This window comes from Ambystoma mexicanum, chromosome 3p (assembly GCF_040938575.1).
Source record: "Ambystoma mexicanum isolate Mex_15411 chromosome 3p, UKY_AmexF1_1, whole genome shotgun sequence".
Lineage (NCBI taxonomy): Eukaryota > Metazoa > Chordata > Amphibia > Caudata > Ambystomatidae > Ambystoma > Ambystoma mexicanum.
This window is the reverse complement of record NC_090925.1, coordinates 719889820-719912002: the sequence shown is the minus strand read 5'-3', so window position 1 is coordinate 719912002 and position 22183 is coordinate 719889820. Positions and strand designations below refer to the sequence as shown.

General features: G+C 44.0%; 1 protein-coding gene across 1 annotated transcript in view; it reads right to left on the bottom strand.

Annotated features, from left to right (window-relative positions):
• KDM3B (lysine demethylase 3B) overlaps positions 1-22183 on the bottom strand; it is a 2029046-nt gene that overhangs the window by 1171706 nt on the left and 835157 nt on the right. The window contains exon 8 of the mRNA XM_069651588.1: positions 12773-13967. Within this exon, the coding sequence (XP_069507689.1) occupies positions 12773-13967 (1195 nt within the window). The remainder of the gene's footprint in view (positions 1-12772; positions 13968-22183) is intronic.

The window sequence follows — 22183 nt, the reverse complement described above, 5'->3', positions numbered from 1 at the left end:
GCGAGTTAAGGGTGGGGAGGATGGCAGGGATCACTTTGTCCGCAGTGATGCTCTTATTTCTTATTAGGCAAGGTGGGTCTGTAGGCTAATTGGAGGAAGAGGTCTAAGTGTAGAGAGTACAAAGGACAGGAGGAAATGGTCTGTCCAGAGTAGAGGGTCAATGCCGCAGATATTGGCTGTACAGTTATAGTCCGCCGCCCGGTCAAGGGTCCTCCCTTTGCTGTGGGTGGGTTTGCAGAATTTTTGGGATAGTCCAAGTTTGGTTAGAGAGGTAGTTGTGGTGCGTTTATCTAGAGGGTCATTAAAGCCCAGGTTAAAGTTGCCTAGTAGTATTAGCTGAGAAGTGTTAAGGTTGTTGGAGAGAAGGGTATAGATGTCCTCCTCAAATGTCCAAATTGGGCAGGGAGGTCTATAAATTAAGTGGATAGTAAGGGACTGGGAATTGATTAGTCAAAGTTTGACTGTTACGATTCGCAGGACTGGTAGTTTTGGGTGGGCTAGAGTCTCATGGAGAGGCAAGATTTGGTGATAATAGCAATCAATAATTCACTAAGTTGATTGTCTTGATGCAATGCACCATTTGCAATCATGTGTTGCTTTAAATGTCATTCGTTGGGTTAATTTCATTTGTTGAATTAGTCTACATTCATTTAGTTGATTTCAATCTTTGAATTGATAGTATTGTTATAATTCACCAGATGTAGTCATTTGTCCAACAAGTGTTTAGTTCCTGTATTTAATAGATTTCATTCTTATAATTCAGTTTTGCGTATGCTTATAATGTCCTTTGTTCAGTGAAGTGGTTTTCATTCATTGACAACATTCATTTGTTCAGCAAATTCCTGGTTCCTTTGTACATTGAATTGATCTCATTCATGTAGTTCAGCTTTGCATATACTCATGTTCTTTGTTCAGTGAATTGACCTTCATTCATAGATTTGATTGTCATGATACAGTGCACCATTGATGGCAGGTTATTTGTTGGTTGTAATATATCCTTTTTGTCCATTACATTGTGTCCCTGTTCATTGAGCAATTACCCCGACATGCGTTTCCCTGTCGTGGTTTTGGATGTTCTTCAGGGGATAAATTAATTGTTGCAACGCTTTTTATAATGTTGAATACATTGCTGGAAAAGATCAAAGATCGATTAAGCAATCAGGGTCTTGTTATGTTGCCTGGGAGAGAAGTAGTGTTTTATGAGTTAGGGATACTTACTGGGCTTTTATTATCTGGCCATTTTAGTAACGATTTGAAGGTTTGAGAGCTGGTTTATTTATTTCTCACTGGTGTTCATTATCGTTGGTGCTCTCTGAACGGTCGGTTGTGCTGAAAGTAAAACATGTATTACTAGTACTGATTTTCTGATTATAAGCTCTCTCTGTTATCGGTCATCTCAAATTGGTTGCTTAGCTATTTGGCTGAAAGCTCGACTCAATTTCATACATTGAAAACGTTTTCTGGTCAATTTGGCCGTGTGAAAATAATTGTGCATAGTTGTATTTGCTAATAGAGCATGGGTGTATAGTTTTGCTATTCTATGTCTAGGGACGTATGTCGGCGGTTTACCTGTGATCTTAAATCACTCATGTTTGAATAGTTGATCGCCTGGCAATTCTATATCAAATTGCACAATTTCCCTTCTTGCATTTGGCCGTGGCTTACCTTGTTGTGCGATCTGACTCTGACGCGTCTTTGTTGCGGTGCGATTGCCGATAAACCTATGTGTCGCAGGCCCTGTTTATGTATAACGTGTTGACGTCACGTGTATGCAGCGCGTTGACATCACATGTACCCGCCATCTTGGTTTGGGGCACTCATAGTATTCGCTTGCGGGCTAGTATGTAGATTATGCATGGCCTTTTATGTCATTTTATAGTGCAAGTGACACGGCTGAGGTACGTTTGCCCGATTTGTGTTACTTACGACTGTATAGTTACAAAAAATATGTGTGATCTTAGTGTTTAAATTGACCATAGCCCTGTATTGGTTAATGGCTCATGTGCCTCAGGTTCTAGCTCTATATTTGTAGGTAAAGAGCAAAGAATAGCTGAGGTTCTAAATTCCTATTTTGTGCAAGGAGGCTATTGTGGCGTTTGGCACGTTTCACGCTGTGTGATGGAACCATTATTATTCTGTCACTATGTGATTTCCTTAGTTTTGATATGCATTTACTTATTGATGAGGGTCTCTCTAGACTTGTGTTTTGGTCATGCATACTGGGTACTTTGGACATTTTCGAGGACGAGTAGATTCGAGGAGGTGCTTTATAGAAAGTGGTACATCTCTTGGTCTATGTTGAGACCAGTGTGACTAGCGTCCATAGTGCAAATCCAAAGTGCTTCTCTTTTACCTAATTGTTTTTCCATATTTCCTCCTCTTGCTGAATTATTTATTTTTTGATGCCAAAACACTCGTTTTGTTCCATTTCTGATTGTTGGTGGTACTCCTGAAAATGAGATGCCAACGGGAATCTTGTATCTTTATTTATAATGGCTCTTAGGTCTCCTCCAATTCTGATTTTTAGCTTCCGGATGGTGCTCCCCATGTAGATTTTTTTGCCATGCACACACTATACTATATACAACATATTTGCTGTTGCAGTTTATGTGCTGTTTTATCATGGTCTTCGTGCCGTTCGGTGTATACATTTCTTTTTTGGCATTGATCATGTGTGGGCAGATCTGGTTATGTCCACACTTAAACTGGCCTTAGGTCAGTGGTCGAAGCCATAGTTCTGTGCCTTGGGTTTCCGGTTGTTTCGATTTGATATTTATTTATCAAGGAAGGACTTAAGATTGGTTTTAAGTTTTTGCATTTCCGAAAGCCAATGTTGGGTTGGTTTTCCAGAATTTTGTGCATGTCTGTCTGTTGTGCAATTTTTTTGAGTTCGTAATAATTCCCCGTAGGGTATGTTCTGTATTATGTGATGTGGATGATTGCTTGAGGCATAAACATTTCACCCGAAAACCCACACAACCATTTCTCGCACAGCAAATCGCACACACTTCACCACAACAACAAATATCACATACTGCATGAACAGCACATGAGGACTCGCTCAGATCCGATACTTACACCAAAGCTCAGCGCACAGTGGAAACCGAACTGAAGCCGCCAAAAGCACAACTTCTCACTGTCCTATTCCCTTCCCCCCCCCCCCCCCCGAACCCGGCCTCTTGTTACAGATCTGCCAGAGCATGTGGGGACCAACTCCGTTGGTGACGGTGACGATATAAATACCTTTAACATTAACATTCATGGACTGATGAGCACCCTAGCTAGTTTTGTTAGGTAGGGCCGCCTCATAGTATCGGGAAAGGTGGGCATTCTTTTCGTTCATAAAACTGAAATGGCTAATCTGAGTCTGCATCCTTCTTCTGACCCACCACACAGGACTCTGGGCTTACCGGGTGCGAGTGCCCTGGTCCTGAATGCATTGTTTCATCAACCTTTCTTCTTTCTAGGCTTCTGCTTTTATTTGATCCAGGCCATCTACTTTGCTGCTCTGAAACGTGTCAATTGGCAACAGCCCTGCTTCTCCTTCCATGTTATCATTGTGATTTGCGGCAGGGCACCGCTTATTGCAGAAGGACAAGCTGCAGCCACTTTAGTTCAATTTGGTTTACATCTTTTTTGTAATTCAAGAAAGCAGACGGGAAAACCTGCCTTTTTGTGCCACCTGCTAGCCAGCATCCTAGGCATCCACCTAGTTTACCTAGTGCTTGCACTGGCCCTGCCCACCCCCAATTGAGCAGCTCCAATCAGCCCTTCGAGTCATCCAGATATGCTTGGTCGTGGTCCCAAGTCTTTCTGGTGTCATCTCAATAGTTGCTTGAGCTCCTGGATTGTGGGCTACCCCCTAGGAGAAGCCAAATATTATTTTGGGTCGTTGAGGTTATTCAGTGCAAGTCCATGGGCACCGGATACTGTGGCTTGACATGCAGAAGTAGTATTTGTAATTAGTGGCTTAACTGTTCGGAGCCAAGTCCTTTGAAAGTGTTGCTGTAGGTACTTAACCCAGATTGATGGGTTATTAGTCTGATTTAACAACAGGGATCCCTTAGGTCTGGTAGGAGTCAGGTCCTAAAGGTCCCCTTCTACCATAAGTAACCATTTCATTACAATAGCCCTAATCATGCTATGCTAGGGAAAGGTAAATGGCCTTCTAAAGCACCCTTCTACCAGTAATGTCGGACTCGCTGCATGCGGCTCTGTAAAGATGGCTGAGGCAGGACTGCAAGGGGGATAGAGTGAGAGGCAGATGAAGAAAACTTTTATTAAGTGTATGATGGCGGTGGGGAGTCATAATGTCGAAAAATAAATGTCGACAGACAAAAATGTCGACAAAATAATGTCGAAAAAAAAAATGTTGACTTTCGTTTTTTTTAATTATATATTTATTTTAGGGGTTCGGGAGTAAAAAAAAAAGGGAAAAATAAAAAAAAATAAAAAAAAGGGGGGCTGGGGGAACCCCCCCATTTCGAAAAAAAAACATTGAAAAAAAAAGTCGACATTTTTTTTTCGACATTTTTTTCTCGACTTTTTGACTGTCGACATTTTTGTTGTCGACATTATGACTATAAACCTATGATGGCAGCACTGGTTACCTGTGTGGTGGTAGGGAATTATTTGTTCAGGGGGAGAAAGGGCACTGGGCGGGTTTAACCAGAAGTGAGGCTTTAGGGTTGAGAGCTGCAATGGATGCCATATGAGAGTTTACAGAATTAGAGGAATGCATCAATCGGCGATAAAAAGCCATCTGAAGTGAGAGAAATCGGCCCTGAGCTCTCTATGAAGCTGTGTAAACTAGACTGCCAAATGGGGCTGGAGGTGCAGCTAACATGGTAGGTAGGTGTTAGAAGAGATTTTCACAATCAGCACTATGTGGGGGTTCTAAGAGGTCAGCCTAGATATGGCGCAAGGGCTTTTCACACTTGGTCTTAACAAATTCTCTGGCTAGTGTAGTTTGAGCGGAAAGGCACTTTGGAGAGAAGGAGTTCCGTGTGTCGATAAAAAGAACACTTCGAGACTGCCAAGTAATAGAGAGCCATCATACAGGGGTATACAAATATGCTATTGCATCCAAACACAGGCAAGTCAAGCTTAAGGATACTAGAATACTAAAACACACACTTATATGACAGACAATACTCATTAGAACATCCGTTCTGTGGCTTGCATCGGTTTGGAGTCACATGCTTTGCATAGGCCGCCATGCAATATTTCCCATTCAGTGGATTTGTCAGGAGACACCTTCAAATCTCTATTAAAGATCTGGCAACAGTAACTGCCATAAACACATATGAGGAAAAGAAGAATAAACCTTCCCCAGAAAGCCCCTTAGTAATTTGAGGGCAATTAATGAGTGACTAAACGGTAGTCACCACAGCATGGACACGGAAGAACCCTAATGGAAAGGGTAAAGCAAAAGCGTTTTTTCTAATGGGAAGAGTAGGTCAACCACTGCTGAGTACAATGTGCTTATTGGCAATGCCTCTGCAATTATCAGTATGACAGGTCTCAATGTGATGCTATGTAACAGTTGGTTCAGGATTTCCCGGAAAGCTTAAGGGCTAAAAGCATTATTCAGGAGGTATAGCTGGTGTAAGTTATTTAATTTTATTAGTATCAGTTAAAAATCATACTTTTAAAACATTGAGTGCATTAATAAACAGTAGGAAAACAGAATAAAATACAAGGATAATCCTATCGCCTAATGAGACCCCCACCCAAGCACATTTGTTTGGACTTGGACAATTTTTTTTCTCTGCTGAATGAGGGGAACCCTTTTTCCCCCCTCATTCATTCATATGTTCTGACTTTTTGTTAACTCTTATTTTTGTATTACCTTATCTTATGGAGACTGCTTTCCTCCCTACCTCAAAGGCACCCGTGTTACACTTTTGCAGCGCACAGCACCCTATGTGCAGTGTTGTTAGGAACCCCTTTGGGTTATCCTTTGACTAGCCTTAAAAACGAACTTATGAGAGTTTAGCAAACACCACCTATTGCAGGGAGCTAAGGGGATACCCAATATCCCCCTTCTCTCTGCTCCTGTGACTTTCTAGTCACAGTGACTACCCATCAGTTGTGGCTGGTGGCAGTGGAAGTGTTCTACCAACTATTGTGCTATTTGTCCCGCACACTGTCTTCACAGTCTTGGTAATGCACAATAGGTGCAGCTATGTTCCAACATGGTGGCTCCTTTCTTTTTTTGGCATTTCTTGTGTGGTTGTCCTTTGTTAGCCCTTCTACCATTCTGTGAATGGGAGGTCTGTGTGTGAGTTTTGCCTTGGGCGGGATCCCTCGAGTTTCCCCAACTAGGCTCCAGTGCCTGCAATGGCAGAAAGCAGGGAAAGTGTTTAACACACCCCTGTCCTTTTTGTCTGCCTGAGTGCCTGAATGGAACCAGTTCCCACTGGGCGGTTGGCTGCCCTGATTGAACAGCCACCTGTACCTTTCTGTAAACTGCTGGGAGAGTTTGAAGAGGAGTGAATGGGAAATCCGAATATTTATTTTATTGTTAGGTTCTTATACAGTAATAAAATGATGTTTAAAAGCATAAAAGGTGAAGTTCCTGGGGTAGAAGGCAAGTCGACAACTGGAACAGAAGATCTAAAGCTGAAGATGGCCAGCGACACCTGCAAACCCTTGAGGTAAACATTAAGCCATCACTGATGAACTGACTGTTTCCTTATCGACAGAGGAGCACCAAAGAGGATGACTCCTTCCCTTTGGCTAGTGGGACCAACCAGCCCGCAGAAGAACTGCAGATCGAGCCATCCCCCCCAAGGTACTGTGACCTTCCATGGCTGCAAACTCTGAATACCATGGTACCGCCGACCCATTTGTCTTTGCGTGAACAAATCCACCGAGAACTTTGGTGAGCTCCAGTTGGACCTCCAGAGGTACGATCCCACTCACCCAAGTACCCTCACCAGAGTGCAGGACTGCAGAATAGAGGCAGATTGACCGGGCTGTAAAAGTTCATTGTTGGAACTGAAAAAAAGAGGGCCAAACCACAGACTGATGTGGGAGACCAAAGAAATCCTCGCTGAGGGTCCTTTTTCAGGACTGCTGCTGTGACATCCCATTCCCTTCATCACCAGACCAAGGAATCATGAGACCGGGTGCCTTCGCTCCTGTACAGTAAAGAATCCAGCTGCATTTTCTTCAACCACGCTAAGGTACAGTGGGGCACAAGGTATACATTCCCTCAAGCCGAATAGTAGCTCGAGTGTGACTGGAAATCGATACCAGGTGTTTGGGTGTCCACCCATATCTCTTTCCCAGGATTAAAAGCTAGTGCTCTTCTTGGGAGTCCTTTGCAGCGTGCCTATAAATTGTGTTACCTTGCTAAATCATTTTTATTTAAGTGACTAAAGTATCCCAAGCAACTTTTCCTTTTTTGCTGATGCAGATAGTTGGCACTGTGTTTGCACCGTAGTGCTTGCGAGCATCCATTTGTTTGTGTGTGTTGTACTCACCCTCCACTGCTCCTATTGGCCCATATATCCGACCCATGTGACGAACACTCTGATCCATCGGAGCGTTTAAACTGTACTCCCTCCCCTACTCTGATTGGCACAAGGGACCCATAAAAACCATCTTCCCAGGGCAGCCCCACTGCCCAGCAGCCGCCTGCGGTGAAGGACCCTGAGGTAAAGGACCAATCCAGTGGAACCAGCTACAGGTGGCGTCTGCCGGTGTCCACTAGGGAAGGAAGACTGCAGCCATCAACCTGCTGCGACTGATCAGGAAAGTTGAATCTGGGTGTTTTGCATTGTGGCGACTGTGGTACTGTTTAACTGTGTCTCAGTAGGCACTCTCTAGGTCCTCCCTCGCTGCGAGTACCTTTGTACTGTTGAGTGTACCCGTCGACTCCTCTGTGTTCCTTCCTGGTAACCCCTCCACCCCCACCCGCGACCCCTCTTGTGCATCCTAAACGGTGTAACTGTTTTTGCAGTGATCTGTGCCCTTAGGCTCTCTCCCACTCTAAAGGACCTCCACCCACCCACCTCTCAGGGGTACCCGTTACTGGTTATCTACCTGCCTGCCCCCGTTTGCTCAGCTACCTCCAACTCTCAGATGGTCAATGCTTCTCCAGGCAGAGAGTGGGAGGTAGATATCCCGCTCCTCTGCAGGGGCCTCACTCTGGAACAGCCTTCCCTGCCCCTCTCAAACTCGAGCAGAACCACCTCAGGTTCTGGAAGCAACTCAAGACCTTCCTTACTGCTTCTGCTTTCTCTCTTTTGCTGACCCACCTGTCTGCAGCGCTGACTTGTCACCTGGCTACCCTCAGAACCCAATGGGAATCAAGCTCCTCCGCGACCTGTATGCAACTGCACTGACTCCGGGCCTTGGAGAATTTAGGGGTTGCATCTGTAACCCTACAATCCCTTGCCTCCTTGCACTACCCAGAGCCGGCTCCCCCGGCTGCAATACTCCGAGCAATGCTTACCTGATGGCACTTCTGCCTTTCCCTCCCCCTGGCACTTATCTACCTGCCCCCCCCCGCACTTGCAGTCTGGATAAGACCCAGTAAGATTGTTTGTTTCATCTTCCCTATGTCTCCCTACCTTGTCTTGTCACGCATAGAAACATTTGTGTACAGGCGTATTATAAATTACACATATAAGACTTTTTGCTCCACTCCTGCAACCTGAACTCTTGAATAGTTAGGGATTGGACTGCCAAAGCATTAGAAGTCTTGAAAAGTGTTGCTAATTAGTAAATCACTTTTTAGTGTTGAATTACCCTATTGTTCCTTCCCACAAACTGAGTGACTATAGTGAATTAATGAAATTAATTTCTTTGGAACAAATGCAGGGGCGTGCCATTATTTAAACAGTAAAACTCATTACTGTCATTTTCTGCAATTGTTAAGCGCAAACTACTATTGAAGCAGTCACCTATGAAAAGTATTGCCAATATTTCCTGTGTGTGTTGGTTAGTCTAAAAAAGTATTTGACTAACTTACCTTGTGTATATAAGAATACAAGTATATTTTAATATACCTTTCAGGGTGTAAGGGTTTCTTTGGACTTTTGTATTGACTGGGTTCATTGTACTTAGCTACAGCTCACATCCTCCTCATAAAATAAGCCTGGCTGCTCTGCTATACTACCAATACTTTCGTTAGTACCTACATATACTAAGAGTTGGGGACCTGTATACCAAGGGATAGTTTTATAGAGTCTTACCTCCAAGTGTACTTTCGGAAAACACCCCTAACAATAACCAGTATTGAACAGTCATGTTGTAATAAAAATAAAAGTTCAACAGTCCACATCTCTTAATCAGCCCCCAATCACAGCACTAACTGCACAGGTCCTTTAATATGGATTTAATGCGAGACAAGTGCTCCATGATGTGGAATATGTAGGTGTTCTTGTTTCCATCCTTCAAGATCTGCCACGCTGCTTATGATTTCGTAGACTAAATTTACCGAGAACCGTTAGGTATCGTTTCTGTATAGTAACCAGAAAGCTGCATTCTAACAAAAGATGTTGATTACTTTTAATGAATTGGTCTCCACAGACTCTGCAAAACAGATCATGCTTAGATAGGTTTTCATATTCTCCAGTGGCTTCCAGCGTAGTAGAGGAATTACATTTTAGTCTAATACATTCACACACACAGATATTTCCCAGGTAAGCCTCAATAAAGGAATAGTTTTGGGTTTAAATATGTAGTGTACAAACAGAGTGCTGTTAGTTGTTGTGGCTTGATGGCTGAGCGATTGTTCCTTGCTAAAAATCGTTTATCTCCTCACTGGAGAATTATATATGTTGGAGCTGGTGCACACATTAAATTGAAACAATGGTTCTCCCCAGGTGTGATGCATCCTAAATAGCAGGTCAGGCACACTACCGTTCAGATAATCTGAGCAAGACTCCTACCCTTGCATGATAATCCCCTGCAGAGTACGAGCTGTGGCATGTGCATACTTTCAACAATGAAGACAGCTGGATATGAAGATAGCGTTCGTTCATTCAGTAGCGTATATTATACCAAGTATATATGTATTCAATTTGTGTATTTTTAGGAAGCCTCAGAGCTTTTTAACAGGCACGTTCAATCATTCCTAGCTCATGTCTTAATTTCATGGGCCAAATTTCAGCACCATAGTCTCTAATGCGGATAACCATAGCTACGTATATTCTCAGGATTCCTTTAATATAATATCCTTTGTCTGTAGGCAAAGACATGAATGAGTCCAGTTTCTCTAGCTTTTATCGGTACAATGCGGAACGTTCTGTGCCAGATTAAATTATGGTCCACATAACTGCCAAGTCCTGTACAAGCTCAACTCTTTCTTTGCTAATAAACCTAGAGCAGTTTCCTTTGGTATTAGAGCAGATTGGCCTAAATACCATAACCTTGGTCTTAAAGATGTTATTTTTTTAACAGTTTATATTTGGGTATGTGCTTAGTAGGTCCAGCTGCTTTTGAAGGCCCCTTGGAGTGCAGTCTCTCAGTGAAATGTCGTCAGCATAGCATAGCCCGTGGGCCTCATTACGAGTTGGAGGTAGCCATGGCTACACACAATTCCAATTTTGTGGGACCCAGACCCGAGTTTAACGGGCCATTCCGACCTTTGCGGGCCCGGTAATTCCAATTCGCGGGACCCGGACCCGGTAGGTCCCCATTCCCATTTAAGCCCCCATAGGGCTCAATGGGAATGGGGAGGATGGTGGTAAGAGTCCTGTTAATAACGGGACCGTTGCTACATCCTGTTCTGCTAGCGGGTGCCGCTATGCACATCTGGTCTGACCAGGCATCCAGAGCAGCACCCACGAGCAAACTCGTAATGTTGCAGTGAGGTAACAACAGCGCCGGTAGCACGACCGGTGCTGGTGTTGCCTTACCGCGACACTTATAATGAGGCCCTCTGTATTTTACAATCACCCAATTTAGGCAAGGTTACACTGCTGGATCGCAATTGCAGATATTAAAAATAGCCTTGACCCCAGAGATACGACAATTGGCAAGTGCAGGAGTCCTAAAGAAATACTCTTGGCATAGACATACCGGGTTAAAACTGGATACTCATTAATAAGTCAATAGATGGAGAGCTATTGTTTGGAAACCATGAACTGTTGAAGAAAAACTCTAAGGCAAAAAACAGGACCACAAGAGTCTGAAGACTGCAGGTCAAAATTCTGGGTGAAAATTCCCATGTAGAGGGCCAAGGGAGCATAAAGAGGGGTTCACACTGATGCCAACTTTACAAATAAATGAGCAGTTGTGCATAACTTGTAATTTTCCTTTGATAAGAGATTTGACATTAAGGAAGAAGGATAGGTAACGTTTAAGTTAATATACTACTTGGCATGCAGTACCCCAAGTGAACAATATTCACTCATTATTTAAGTTACTAAAGGAGGGTTGCAGTCACGCGTTTAAACTGAGACATTGTTTGCACATCGGCATTGCATGATATATCAATGGTTACATGTGTTTACAACAAAGGAAACAATGATCACAGTGTTGTCGATATTGTCATTATTTTAATTAAATGCACCAAACACCCTGCCCAACAAGTTTTAGGAGTGGTGTAATTTTATATGCTAACTCCAGTTCTAGAATACGTGGGGAAAGTGTTGGATAGTGCATTTCAATAAAAGAATGAAAATATCAACAACACAGTCGTTATTTTTTCATTTGTTATAAACACCGCATAACATTATCAATTACTTAAATTATTTATTTATTTCTGTGGTGCTTAATATATATTTCATGGAATATCAGCGAACCACATTGGTCCCCAAATGCCATCTTGTGATAATCTTCTGTGCATTCACCCTTGGGTTAAGTGCCCGAGTGGCAACAAATCATAGCCCTCACCCCTCTATGGAACATCAGCAGCCGTAAACGATTTGCAATGCCCCTTGCCACAATATCACTGAACAGAGACAAAATGGCCTCTGTACACAATGCCTTCATGGAAAAGCACATGACACCAGTGCATTTAATAAACTTTTTCCCAGTCAGTATTCTTGTTTTTCCTTGTTTGGGGTTTGTACAGTTTATTTGTGGCCTGCAGGACTCTTACTTTAGTGTATATTGCTAATAACACAATTGCCTACTATACAACAAGGTATTTCTACTACTGGAAAATGCTCTTCTCTATGGGCTTCCAATTCATATAGTTTAACGTGCGCAATTGTTTATTACTCTATTACGGGCCTGATTCACCGAGTAGTCTATTAATGTGATTCTTCCAAACTGTTCTGTAAATCAGGCCCAATGTGTCTACTGATGTCTTATTTGCACCTTGGACTGCATGATTCTTTAAGTATTTAATAAATTATGAACTGTAACCAATTTTCTAAAACTAGTTACTTAACTAAAATATGATGCCTTGTTTAATGAAATGAGGAATATGTTGGTGGCCAATTGGATGGCCAAACAGGTGGAGAGAGGAAAGATCCTTAAAAGAAGTGTTTGTGGAGAATCCCAGATCAGCGTGGTGTAGGAAATGTTCATAGAACTGATGGACTCTGAGTCAGGCAATATAAATGTCAGGTTGATATTTAAAAGTCAAGGTCATGCTTAAGGTGGTAGGAGTACGTTTAAAAGTGGCATCCCTTCTTAAAAGCTTCTTTCCAAAATATGGCTTACTCAAAGAAAGCACCACTCAATCCACTAGCAAACAAATGTTGCCGCAAACAGAATGCAACAACAAACACTGACCGACACTGAAGACAAGCAGTAATGATTAGGTCACCTTCCTTTTTACTCTCACCCTGGAATTGACTCTTACCTTTTAGTGGAGTGGTTCTGGGTCTGCCCTTGTTGGCCTGCTTCCCTTTCACTTTTCCCAGTAACAAGGCCACATTTCTCTCTGCATGGGGCCCCATCCTTCGCACTAGGTGTTCTGGAATCCCTCTGAAACCCAACTTGGCTTGCAACTGCTCCTCGGAATCGCTAAGGTCACTCAGATCACTATTGGTGCTGGAGTCAGAGTCCTGTTTGGATGTCCTACTTCGATCATCCAAAGTAAACCTGTTGGCTGCATCAAAGGGGCCTCGGTTCTCCCTGCAGAGGTCAGCTGCAGTGCCATGGATGCTCGGTGGGAGCCGGCTTGAGAGTGCAGTGAAGGTTCTCAATAAAGGATTGTCCTGCTGTCCGGAGCAAATATCTGGCTTATCCTCAGTTGGACTGGAGCAGAGTGTAGGCATCTCAATAGGCATTGGTGAACGGGAGCGGCCATTGTCCAAGATGGACTGGCTTTGAACAGATTCTGATACAGAAGTAACAGGACATGTAGAAAAAACTTTGACTGACTCAGTCTGGAGGAAGAGATTTTTCTTGCTTAGTGCACTAGATTCATCAGAGCTATGAGTATCAGGCCAGGAGTTTGATATTCTGGGTCCGATTACTGGGTTGCTGGCAGAGGATCCAGCAGAAGCAAAGCTACTGAAAGGGCTGGGCTCCACTTTGTCACTAAATGCCAAAAAAGGGTTGGACGGCTCCTCCCGCGATAGCTTCGGTGGTTGTAAGAAAAGATTTTCATGCTTTTCAGGAGGGCGTTTAGTCACGATAGCGCCAGAAAAGGCAGGTGTGAGTTTTGGCATAGATTCTTTCTTTTCCCCAAGAACTGCAGCCTGCAACTTCGGTACAGCCTCAGATGCTAGAAAGGCTTTTGGTTTGCAAATGTTAGAACCAAAGGTATCAGTGCTCTGCTTGAAGATATCCTGGCTGGAGGGCTCATCAATGAGTGACTCGGATATGGCTGTGAAATAGTTACTTGTAGGGAGAGTCTGCGACATACACTGAAAGAATAAGTTCTTGGAAACATCAGTCTCCTGCAAAGGCTCTTGCATCGTGCTGCTCCCAAATGTAAATCCAATTGGTTTGCTCTCAGGGACACCATTGGACTGACCTCTACCTTCGCCAGTAGAAGATGGTAGAGAAATGCCAAACCCAGGAGCAACAAAAGGTGAATTCAGAGGATTCTAAACGGAAACAAAAAAAGTTTTAAGAATAAGGGAATTTAGTATCAAACAGTAGTTCTGGTGTGCAAACACTTCTAAAACATGCATTTTAAAACATTTTCCACCGAGGACAAATTTCAAAGCAGGGACAATCATTGAGTGCAAATAGAGACCTCAAAGCAGTGTAGTCATAAAAACGCCAAATTAAAAATCAAGCATACTTCCATATAATTTGTTTTATAAAGTGTTTCCCCAGGCACAAAAAAAACTCTGCAGTCAGTGCTGTATGTGGAGACTGAGCTTATAGTGTGTGCCTTCAGACTAGGGCCACAACCAGATACTGGAGGATAGTAGCACAGCAGTCATGACAAAGACCTAAATACATGAAAATGCTCATTATACACGTCAAACACGCAGACTAAGGCAGCATGAAGGTATTAATGACTCAAAGGCGGGATGGACTAGTAAACAAATGATATTTGCAATAACCACATTTTCTACTTTCGCATATTTGAAAACAATGTAAGGTATTCATAGTGTTTGCATTTACTAATAAACTGCCTTTTGGTCAACTTCAGAAAAGTGCATTGTTGATCAGTTGAGAAGAAAATGAGAAACAGCATTCCAAATGGATAACCAGAGACTAAGATCACACGTAATACGAGTACATTAACAGTTTTAAAAATATGCTCCAAGTTTTCTCTGGTCAGTTGCAAGCAGGATATCTAAGTTCGTCAGATAGAAACAATTCATGAAGTCCGCAATAGAATGCACATGCAAATTGAAGACCTTAGTAAAGAAATCCAGCACAGTGACTTCTGTACTCCTAGTGCAGTTAACCCTTTCCTAAATACTAGTAAGTAGAACAGGAATAATCCGTGGCAAATGTGGAGAAACTCACAGCCTTCAACTCCCCTCATGCACCTCTTGCTTGCTCTAATCACCATCCTTTTTTACAGGATGACCACTGATCCAGAATGCATGAATGGAGGCCTATATGGAAAAGAGTGGTTATAGAATAGGATTGAATTAGTCACCAGGATGAGGGAAATAAAGTTACTTACATCTAAATACATATATCCCGCATTTTTATTAAACATTTAGTTTTAATACAAAAACTTTTTTGTTCCTCCATTATCATCTAGTTAAAAGAAAAGGTACAACAGGACCGAAGAAAAAACAAGAGCACAGGAGGTCCATTCTCCACCAAGGTTAGCCCTTGCAGGCAGTCAGTCTCTCAGATAAAGTCCAAGAAGAAAGAAATCAAAGAAGGAAAGGAGAACAGTAACCAGATGGACGACCAAGCGAGTTATAGTCATCAAATTATCAAGTTTTCATTGCCACCACAGTGTCCCCTTTGCAAATGGACCTTGAGAATAATGAATGCGGAGTCAGGTCGCAGAGTCTTAGGGAGAGAGACTCAGAAGATTTTCACTGCTGATTCAGATCCAGTCCTCTTTCTACCTTGTTTCTTCGGAGAGGGACAGGAAGCTAAAAGCTCCCACTCACCGCGGAGCGGCCGCGGAGTCAGGTCGCAGAGTCTTAGAGTCTTTGGGCTCTTGGGGCGACCCTGCGACCTTTGCTGGCCCATTGTTTCCTGAACGTGCACTGTGTCAGAAGTGCCCATTCACGCGTGCTTGAGCACTGATAGCTCACTGGATAGAGGCACTACCTGTGCTCCCTGCTCAACATCATGAGTAAGAAGGAAAATGGTGGCGAATTGAAGATGTCACCCATGTCACCTATCGCACCCAGGCCCAGAACACGATTGAGAGGGAAAACAGAAATGAATATGCACCTGGTCTTACCTCTCAGTAAGAATCAACCATCTATCTCCCAAGCCTTTGCCACAATATCTAAAGGACAAAACTCGAGCCAACAAATACAACGTATGAAGAGCAATGTTGACATGACGGCGGGAGAAAAAAAAGGTAAGAAACCTGAATGCCACCATTGCAGTTTTTGATCCACCCCCACATAGTAGGCATGTGGCAGATAACACAAATACCTCAACTCCCAGCCAACAGTGGACTAGAACTGACATCGCTCCCCCCGTCCCCGGCGCAGTGCCAGCGACCCCCCGTCCGAGTGCGCCCCTACCTGGCTGCTGCCATGGGTCCACCCGCCTGGCTGCGGTGCTCGACGGGCCTGCCGTGGCCCGGGCTGCCGAGGCGGGGGACGGGTCGTGGGCCACGCGGGGGTCCGGCGGGGAGAGCGGTGGAGGATGGGGGCGGTGGCTGCTCGACCCGCCTTGGCCGCTGGGCTCCCTGTTGGGGAGGAGGGGAGGTGAGGGGCCGTGGGGACGCGAGGGCCTGACGGCGTCCGGGTGCCGTGGCGTCGCCCCCCCCCCCCGAGCAGTGAAGCTCAGACCCCTGTGCCGAACGATCTCCTGAGCGTGGATGCTCTGCCGACACTGCCCCCTGGTGGCGTCGTTGCGCAATGGCGTACTCCTGCTGCTTTGTCAAAGCAGGATCAAGATCTGCAGCCGCTTCCTCAAGATGAGAAAGCAAAATCTAGAGTAGAGGCCCGCTTGGAATCCTTCAATGGAATGAGAAACCATGACACAACTGAGAAACATCTAACACAGCTGTCCTAAAACGAAATTTCAACACAAAGGAAAGCGAAGGCAGCCCGTGCAAGAGCACTATGGGTTCAAGTACAGGAGAAAAATATGGGAAATACCTCCCATACACAGGAAATTGACCCACAAAAACCTTTCAGAGCAGCGTGCCTGTCAATGGACATGGACTAATTTAATAATGACATTACATGACTTATCAGCTGAACAAGACCCAAATTACAAAAATGCAACGATGAAAAGAACATGTCATACATCAAACCCGGTGCAAAAACAGACAGAGGAGCACTCGTTCTTTCCATGGAAAGACAAGCCTTTAGAATGTCATGATAAGTCACATGAGGTAACAAAGGACAGACAGCGGCCATTAAAGGTAGAACAGCAACCACTTACAGACCTCGATCCACCTGATGATAGAATGGCAGAACAACAGACAAAGACCCTGAATATGGCCCGTCTACCAACTACAATAATGTAACTACAAATTCTCTTTATTTTAACAACATCACAGTCACTGATTCCGTTCCTAAAATTGTATGAGTCAAACGTCGATGCAATAAAAGACCAAGCCACTTTGATCGCGCTGATGCATACTAAGCAGATTCATATTGAGAATTTCATCTGCCAAATACAACATCGTCTGAACACCGAAGCTGAGACAAGCTATGCATGGCAAAATAGACTGGCCGAAATTGCCAGTGCAGATCGAATGGAAAGAATACAAGGGTACTCTGCAATCATGTTACTTATGAATGAGATGACAAAGATAATGGCAAAATTAACAGAACTATGTGGCCTGCAGAGGAGAATAGAACAATATGTACAGACACAACAAGAAGTACATTTAGAGAATACAAATGCCAAGATATCACCTCGGCGAGAGATAAATCATTCCATAACTGAAATACTACCTGTTCAAAGATCAGAGCCCTTACCCTTCGACATGTTCCTGAAGCCGGATGGCAGAAGAAATATAAAAGGAAAGGTCTATAAAGCAGGGAAAAACAAGAAACGACAAACAGGATCCCATGCGTTCTTAAGAAATTTGACCATACCCACGCCCCAGGAAGGACAACTTATACCGCAAACCCATATGCAGAATTTAGATAACCAAACCATACAGGGTAAGACCCAAAGAAAAAGTCAAACAAAAAAGACAGATGCCTCCATTGACACGAAGAGAATTACAACAAGAGGAGGCAAAAGATGAAGTTGAGCTACTAGATCTATCCACTTACAACTCCATAGACATTTCATCTATAAGCCAAGAACAGAACATCAAAGACATGATCCTCTTAGATCAATACCCTAATTCCAACTCGACGGCTAACCGCCGTCTAGAACTTACTTGTAGTGACATATCGGGTGAAGATTTTGAAAGTTTACATACTATGGAAAAATCAAAAACAAAGGAAAAAAGAAAAAAAAATGTCGTCCTGCTGACCAGAAACTATTAAGAGAACAATTAAATGAATCGACACTAGGCACCCACTGGCAGTTGACTTATGACGACAAGAGTTTTGCTTACCCTTTGTTAAAAACACCCATATTTGTCGATCCCTTAAAACGACAAGAGAAATATGTAATTACAATGACACATATACGACCAGCAAAGCCTGCGGTGATACTAAACCGCACTAATACTCTACGTGTTCTCCAGGCCATTCCAGAACTGAAGCACATCAATACGAAAGACTTAGCCCTAGTCAAATTCATTGATGATCAGAAACTTGATACAGTTGAAATACAGCTTATGACTCAAACAACTATGCAAGAAATCCTGCAAGCCGACACGCAATTACAACATATTGGCTTCAAATGTATCAAAACGAAGGAGACGAACAAAAGACCAAGGTCTGATGCCACGAAGTACAATAAAAACGATCTGAGGCCTTTTAGTCGAAAATATGAAAAAGCAGATACATACTTTGCTTTACCAACAATCAATGATGCATCATCAACAGACATGTCAGATAGCGGGGAAGATGAAAATCAAACTAATCAACGATTTTCTACTTCTAGATATATCAGAAGAGAATATACATTTCAATCAAAAGAGAATGAAAGTAGCTTATCTGTGTCCTCATAACAACGAGTGGAGCAACAGAGAGCACAGACCCTACTGACCTCATGGAACACCAGAGGTCATGATCATTTATTCCACCAAACCCATCCTAAACTACAACAAGCGCACATAATCTGTCTCCAAGAGACTTGGTTGTCGCACCCTCCCACGTGCGAAGGATACAATATTTTTACTAATCCAGCCATCACACAACAAAAGGGAAGACCGTCGTCAGGGCAGATAACGATAAAAATTAACTCCTATTGGACGCCGGTTGAAGCAACAAATCTGAACCCATGGATCCAATATGTGGTGGTACGACAACAATACAAACCCGCCTGCAACCAGTCACGCTGGATGGTCATATTTAATATGTACTGGAACCCCATAGCGACTGACGTACCGGCTTATCTTGATGCATTCTTAACAGCGCTTGATAAATTGGTCACAAAGTTTCCATCAATTGACATAATATGTGGAGACTTAAATATGACAATGCATTACTTACCGTAAAAGCATTTCTGATGGTTGTATCTGCTTAGATTCACATGCTGTGCATAGGTCCGACATCCAGTGGTCACTGCAGAGTATTGCATTTTGTTTTTCGTAGTCGAAAAGGGGACGTCGACAAGGCGTGTCTGTAATACTATCCCTATAGTGACGTGCGTTGTACCCATAATCCCTCACGCGTCGAGATCCCTCAGATTGTATTTTTCTGCCCTGAGGGAGCCTTCTAGACGTGAGTGAGTAGAGAAAAGATATAGAAAAGGATGTCTATGTTCCTTCAATCCGAGCGGGGAGGAAGGGTGGGCGCATGCGAATCTAAGCAGATACAACCATCAGAAATGCTTTTACGGTAAGTAATGCATTGTCTTCTGATGTTTGTTAATCTGCTTAGAATCACATGCTGTGCATAGACTAGCGAGCAGTACCCGGAGTTGGAGGTGGGTTGTGAGAAGGAACAGTAGAGAAAAGATGTCTTAATACTGCTTGTCCCACCTGGGAATCAGATCTAGAGTGGGCATCTAGACAGTATTGTTTTGTAAAGGTGTGTACAGAACTCCAGGTTGCCGCTTTGCAGATGGACTCAAGGGGAACATTTGCAATGGATGCTATGGATGCCCCAGTGCCTCGAGTAGAGTGTGCTCTTGGCTTGAAGGGTAGTTCTCTCTTAGCAAGAGAGAAACAGAGTGAAACAGAGAAACAGAGAGTGATGCATTGTACAATCCATCTAGATATAGTGGATTTTGAAACTCCATCTCCTTCTCTTCCTGCTGCCACCGAGACAAAGAACTGATTAGTCTTTCTCAGTGGACTAGTTCTTTCCATGTAAAACATGACAGCTCTGCGCACATCAAGTGTATACAGGCTTTTTTCTCCTAGATTTGAAGGATTTTGAAAGAACAATGGTAGTTCTATAGACTGGTTGACATGGAATTTGGAGATGAATTTGGAGATGAATTTCGGTGCGAACCTTGGGTGTGTGCGTAGAACCACTTTATCCTTGTGAACTGTTACAAAGGGGTCTAAAACCAAAAGGGCCTGTAGTTCACTTACTCTCCTAATGGAGGTAATAGCTATTAGGAAAGCAGTCTTAAGAGTGAGATCTTTAAGAGTTGCCTTGTGCATGGGTTCAAAGGGTGACCCCATGAGCCTGGTGAGTACCACATTTAGATCCCAGCCGGGAGCTGGGTTTGCTATTAGAGGGTGTATTCTCTTACCCCTTCCATGAAGGCTTTGATTACTGGGATCTTCCACCACGATACGGAGTTGTGAAGTGGTGTAAGCAGAAAGCGCTGCCAGGTGTACTTTAATAGAATTGAATACTAGACCCGAGTCCAGTAAATGGGTCAGGTACAGAATAATTTGTGTGGGAGAGCAGTCAACGGGGTTGATACTCTTCCCTCTACACCAGATGACAAATCTTTTCCATTTGCTAGAATAGCAGTGACGAGTGTAAGGCTTTCCTCTCTGAGGATGTCCATGCACCTCTGTGGAAGTTGTAAATGTCCAAATTCTATGACCTCAGGAGCCAGGCTGCTAAGTTCATGGTCTGAGGGCATGGGTGCAGTGTCCTGCCCCTGTCTTGTGACAGCATGTTGTACGGGCAGGGCAGTTTCACTGGAGGAGATAGAGACATCTCCAACAAGTGAGCGAACCATGGCTGTCGGGCCCACATAGGGGCCACCAGTATCATGGTAACTTGTTCCTGGTGCATCTTGTGCACTATCTTGTTGAGAAGGGGAGTCGGGGGGAAAAGCGTAAACAAATTTCCCTGACCATGGAATCGATAGACCGTTGCCCTTGGACTGGTTCTGGGGGTACCTGGAGGCGTAATCTTGGCATTGAGAGTTTTCCAGAGTTGCGAACAGGTCTATTTCTGGGAAACCCCACTGTGTGAAGACGTCGAAGACGATGTCTTCTTGTAACCGCCATTCGTACTCTACGGGGAGGGGGAAGTCTCTGCTGAGTTCGTCTGCTAGCAGATTGAGTTCCCCTGGTACATGTTGTGATAGTAGGAACATGTGTTTGAGAGCCCACTTCCAGATGTTCTGGGACAGCTTGGACAGTGCACCCTTGCTTGTTGAGGTAGTACATGGCTGTGGTGCTGTCTGTGAGGACCATCACTGTCTTTCCTTGTAGGTGTTCCTGAAAGGCTTTCAGTGCTTTGAACACCGCTAGTAGTTCCAGCAGGTTTATATGCTTGGATGCTAAGCTCGGAGTCCACGCTCCGTGAGCAGTGTGATGGGATAGGTGAGCCCCCCATCCTGTAAGGGATGCGTCTGTGGTTAGAGTGGCTTCCACTGCGGGTGTGGCAAAAGTTTTCCCTAATAACAGGTTTTCTTTTGTCCACCACCGTAGCGAGAGAACCAAGGCCTGCGAGACCACCACTAGATCGTGCCATTGTCCGCTGGCCTGACACCACTGGCTGTTGAGCCCCTCTTGCATTGGGCGCAGGCGCGCGTGAGGTACCAAATAAATACATGACGCCACCATTCCTAGCAGGCGCATTGCTTTGCGTACCGTCACCTCTCGACCTGCCACATAATGCGGGGATCTGAAACAGCATGTTTTGGACCCTCTCGTTGGAGGGGAAGACGAGGCCGCCCTTTGTTCGAATTAGAGCCCCTAGGAATTGTTTGATTTGGCTGGGGTCTAAGCTGGACTTCTTTTCGTTGATGGAGAAGCCCAGTTGGAACAAAAGGTCTACAAGTCTTTTGGGTATTGGAGAAGCATGTTTCGTAAGAATCCCCTGTTATGAGCCAGTCGTCGAGGTAAGGGTATACCGGGATGGATAACCTGCGCAGGTGGGCCGCTGCCACTGCCAGTACCTTCGTGAATACCCTTGGTGCAGATGCTATCCCGAAGGGTAGTACTCTGAACTGGTAGTGTTTGTTCTCTGTCTTGAACCTGAGGTATTTTCTGTGCGCTGGCAACATTAAAATATGAAAGTATGCATCTTTCATGTCCAGTGTTGTCATGTAATCCCCCTGTGATAACAGTGGGATTACTTCCTGCAAGGTCACCATACGAAACTTTTGGGGTTTGACAAACTTGTTCGCTGGGCGCAGATCTAATACAGGGCGCATGGTT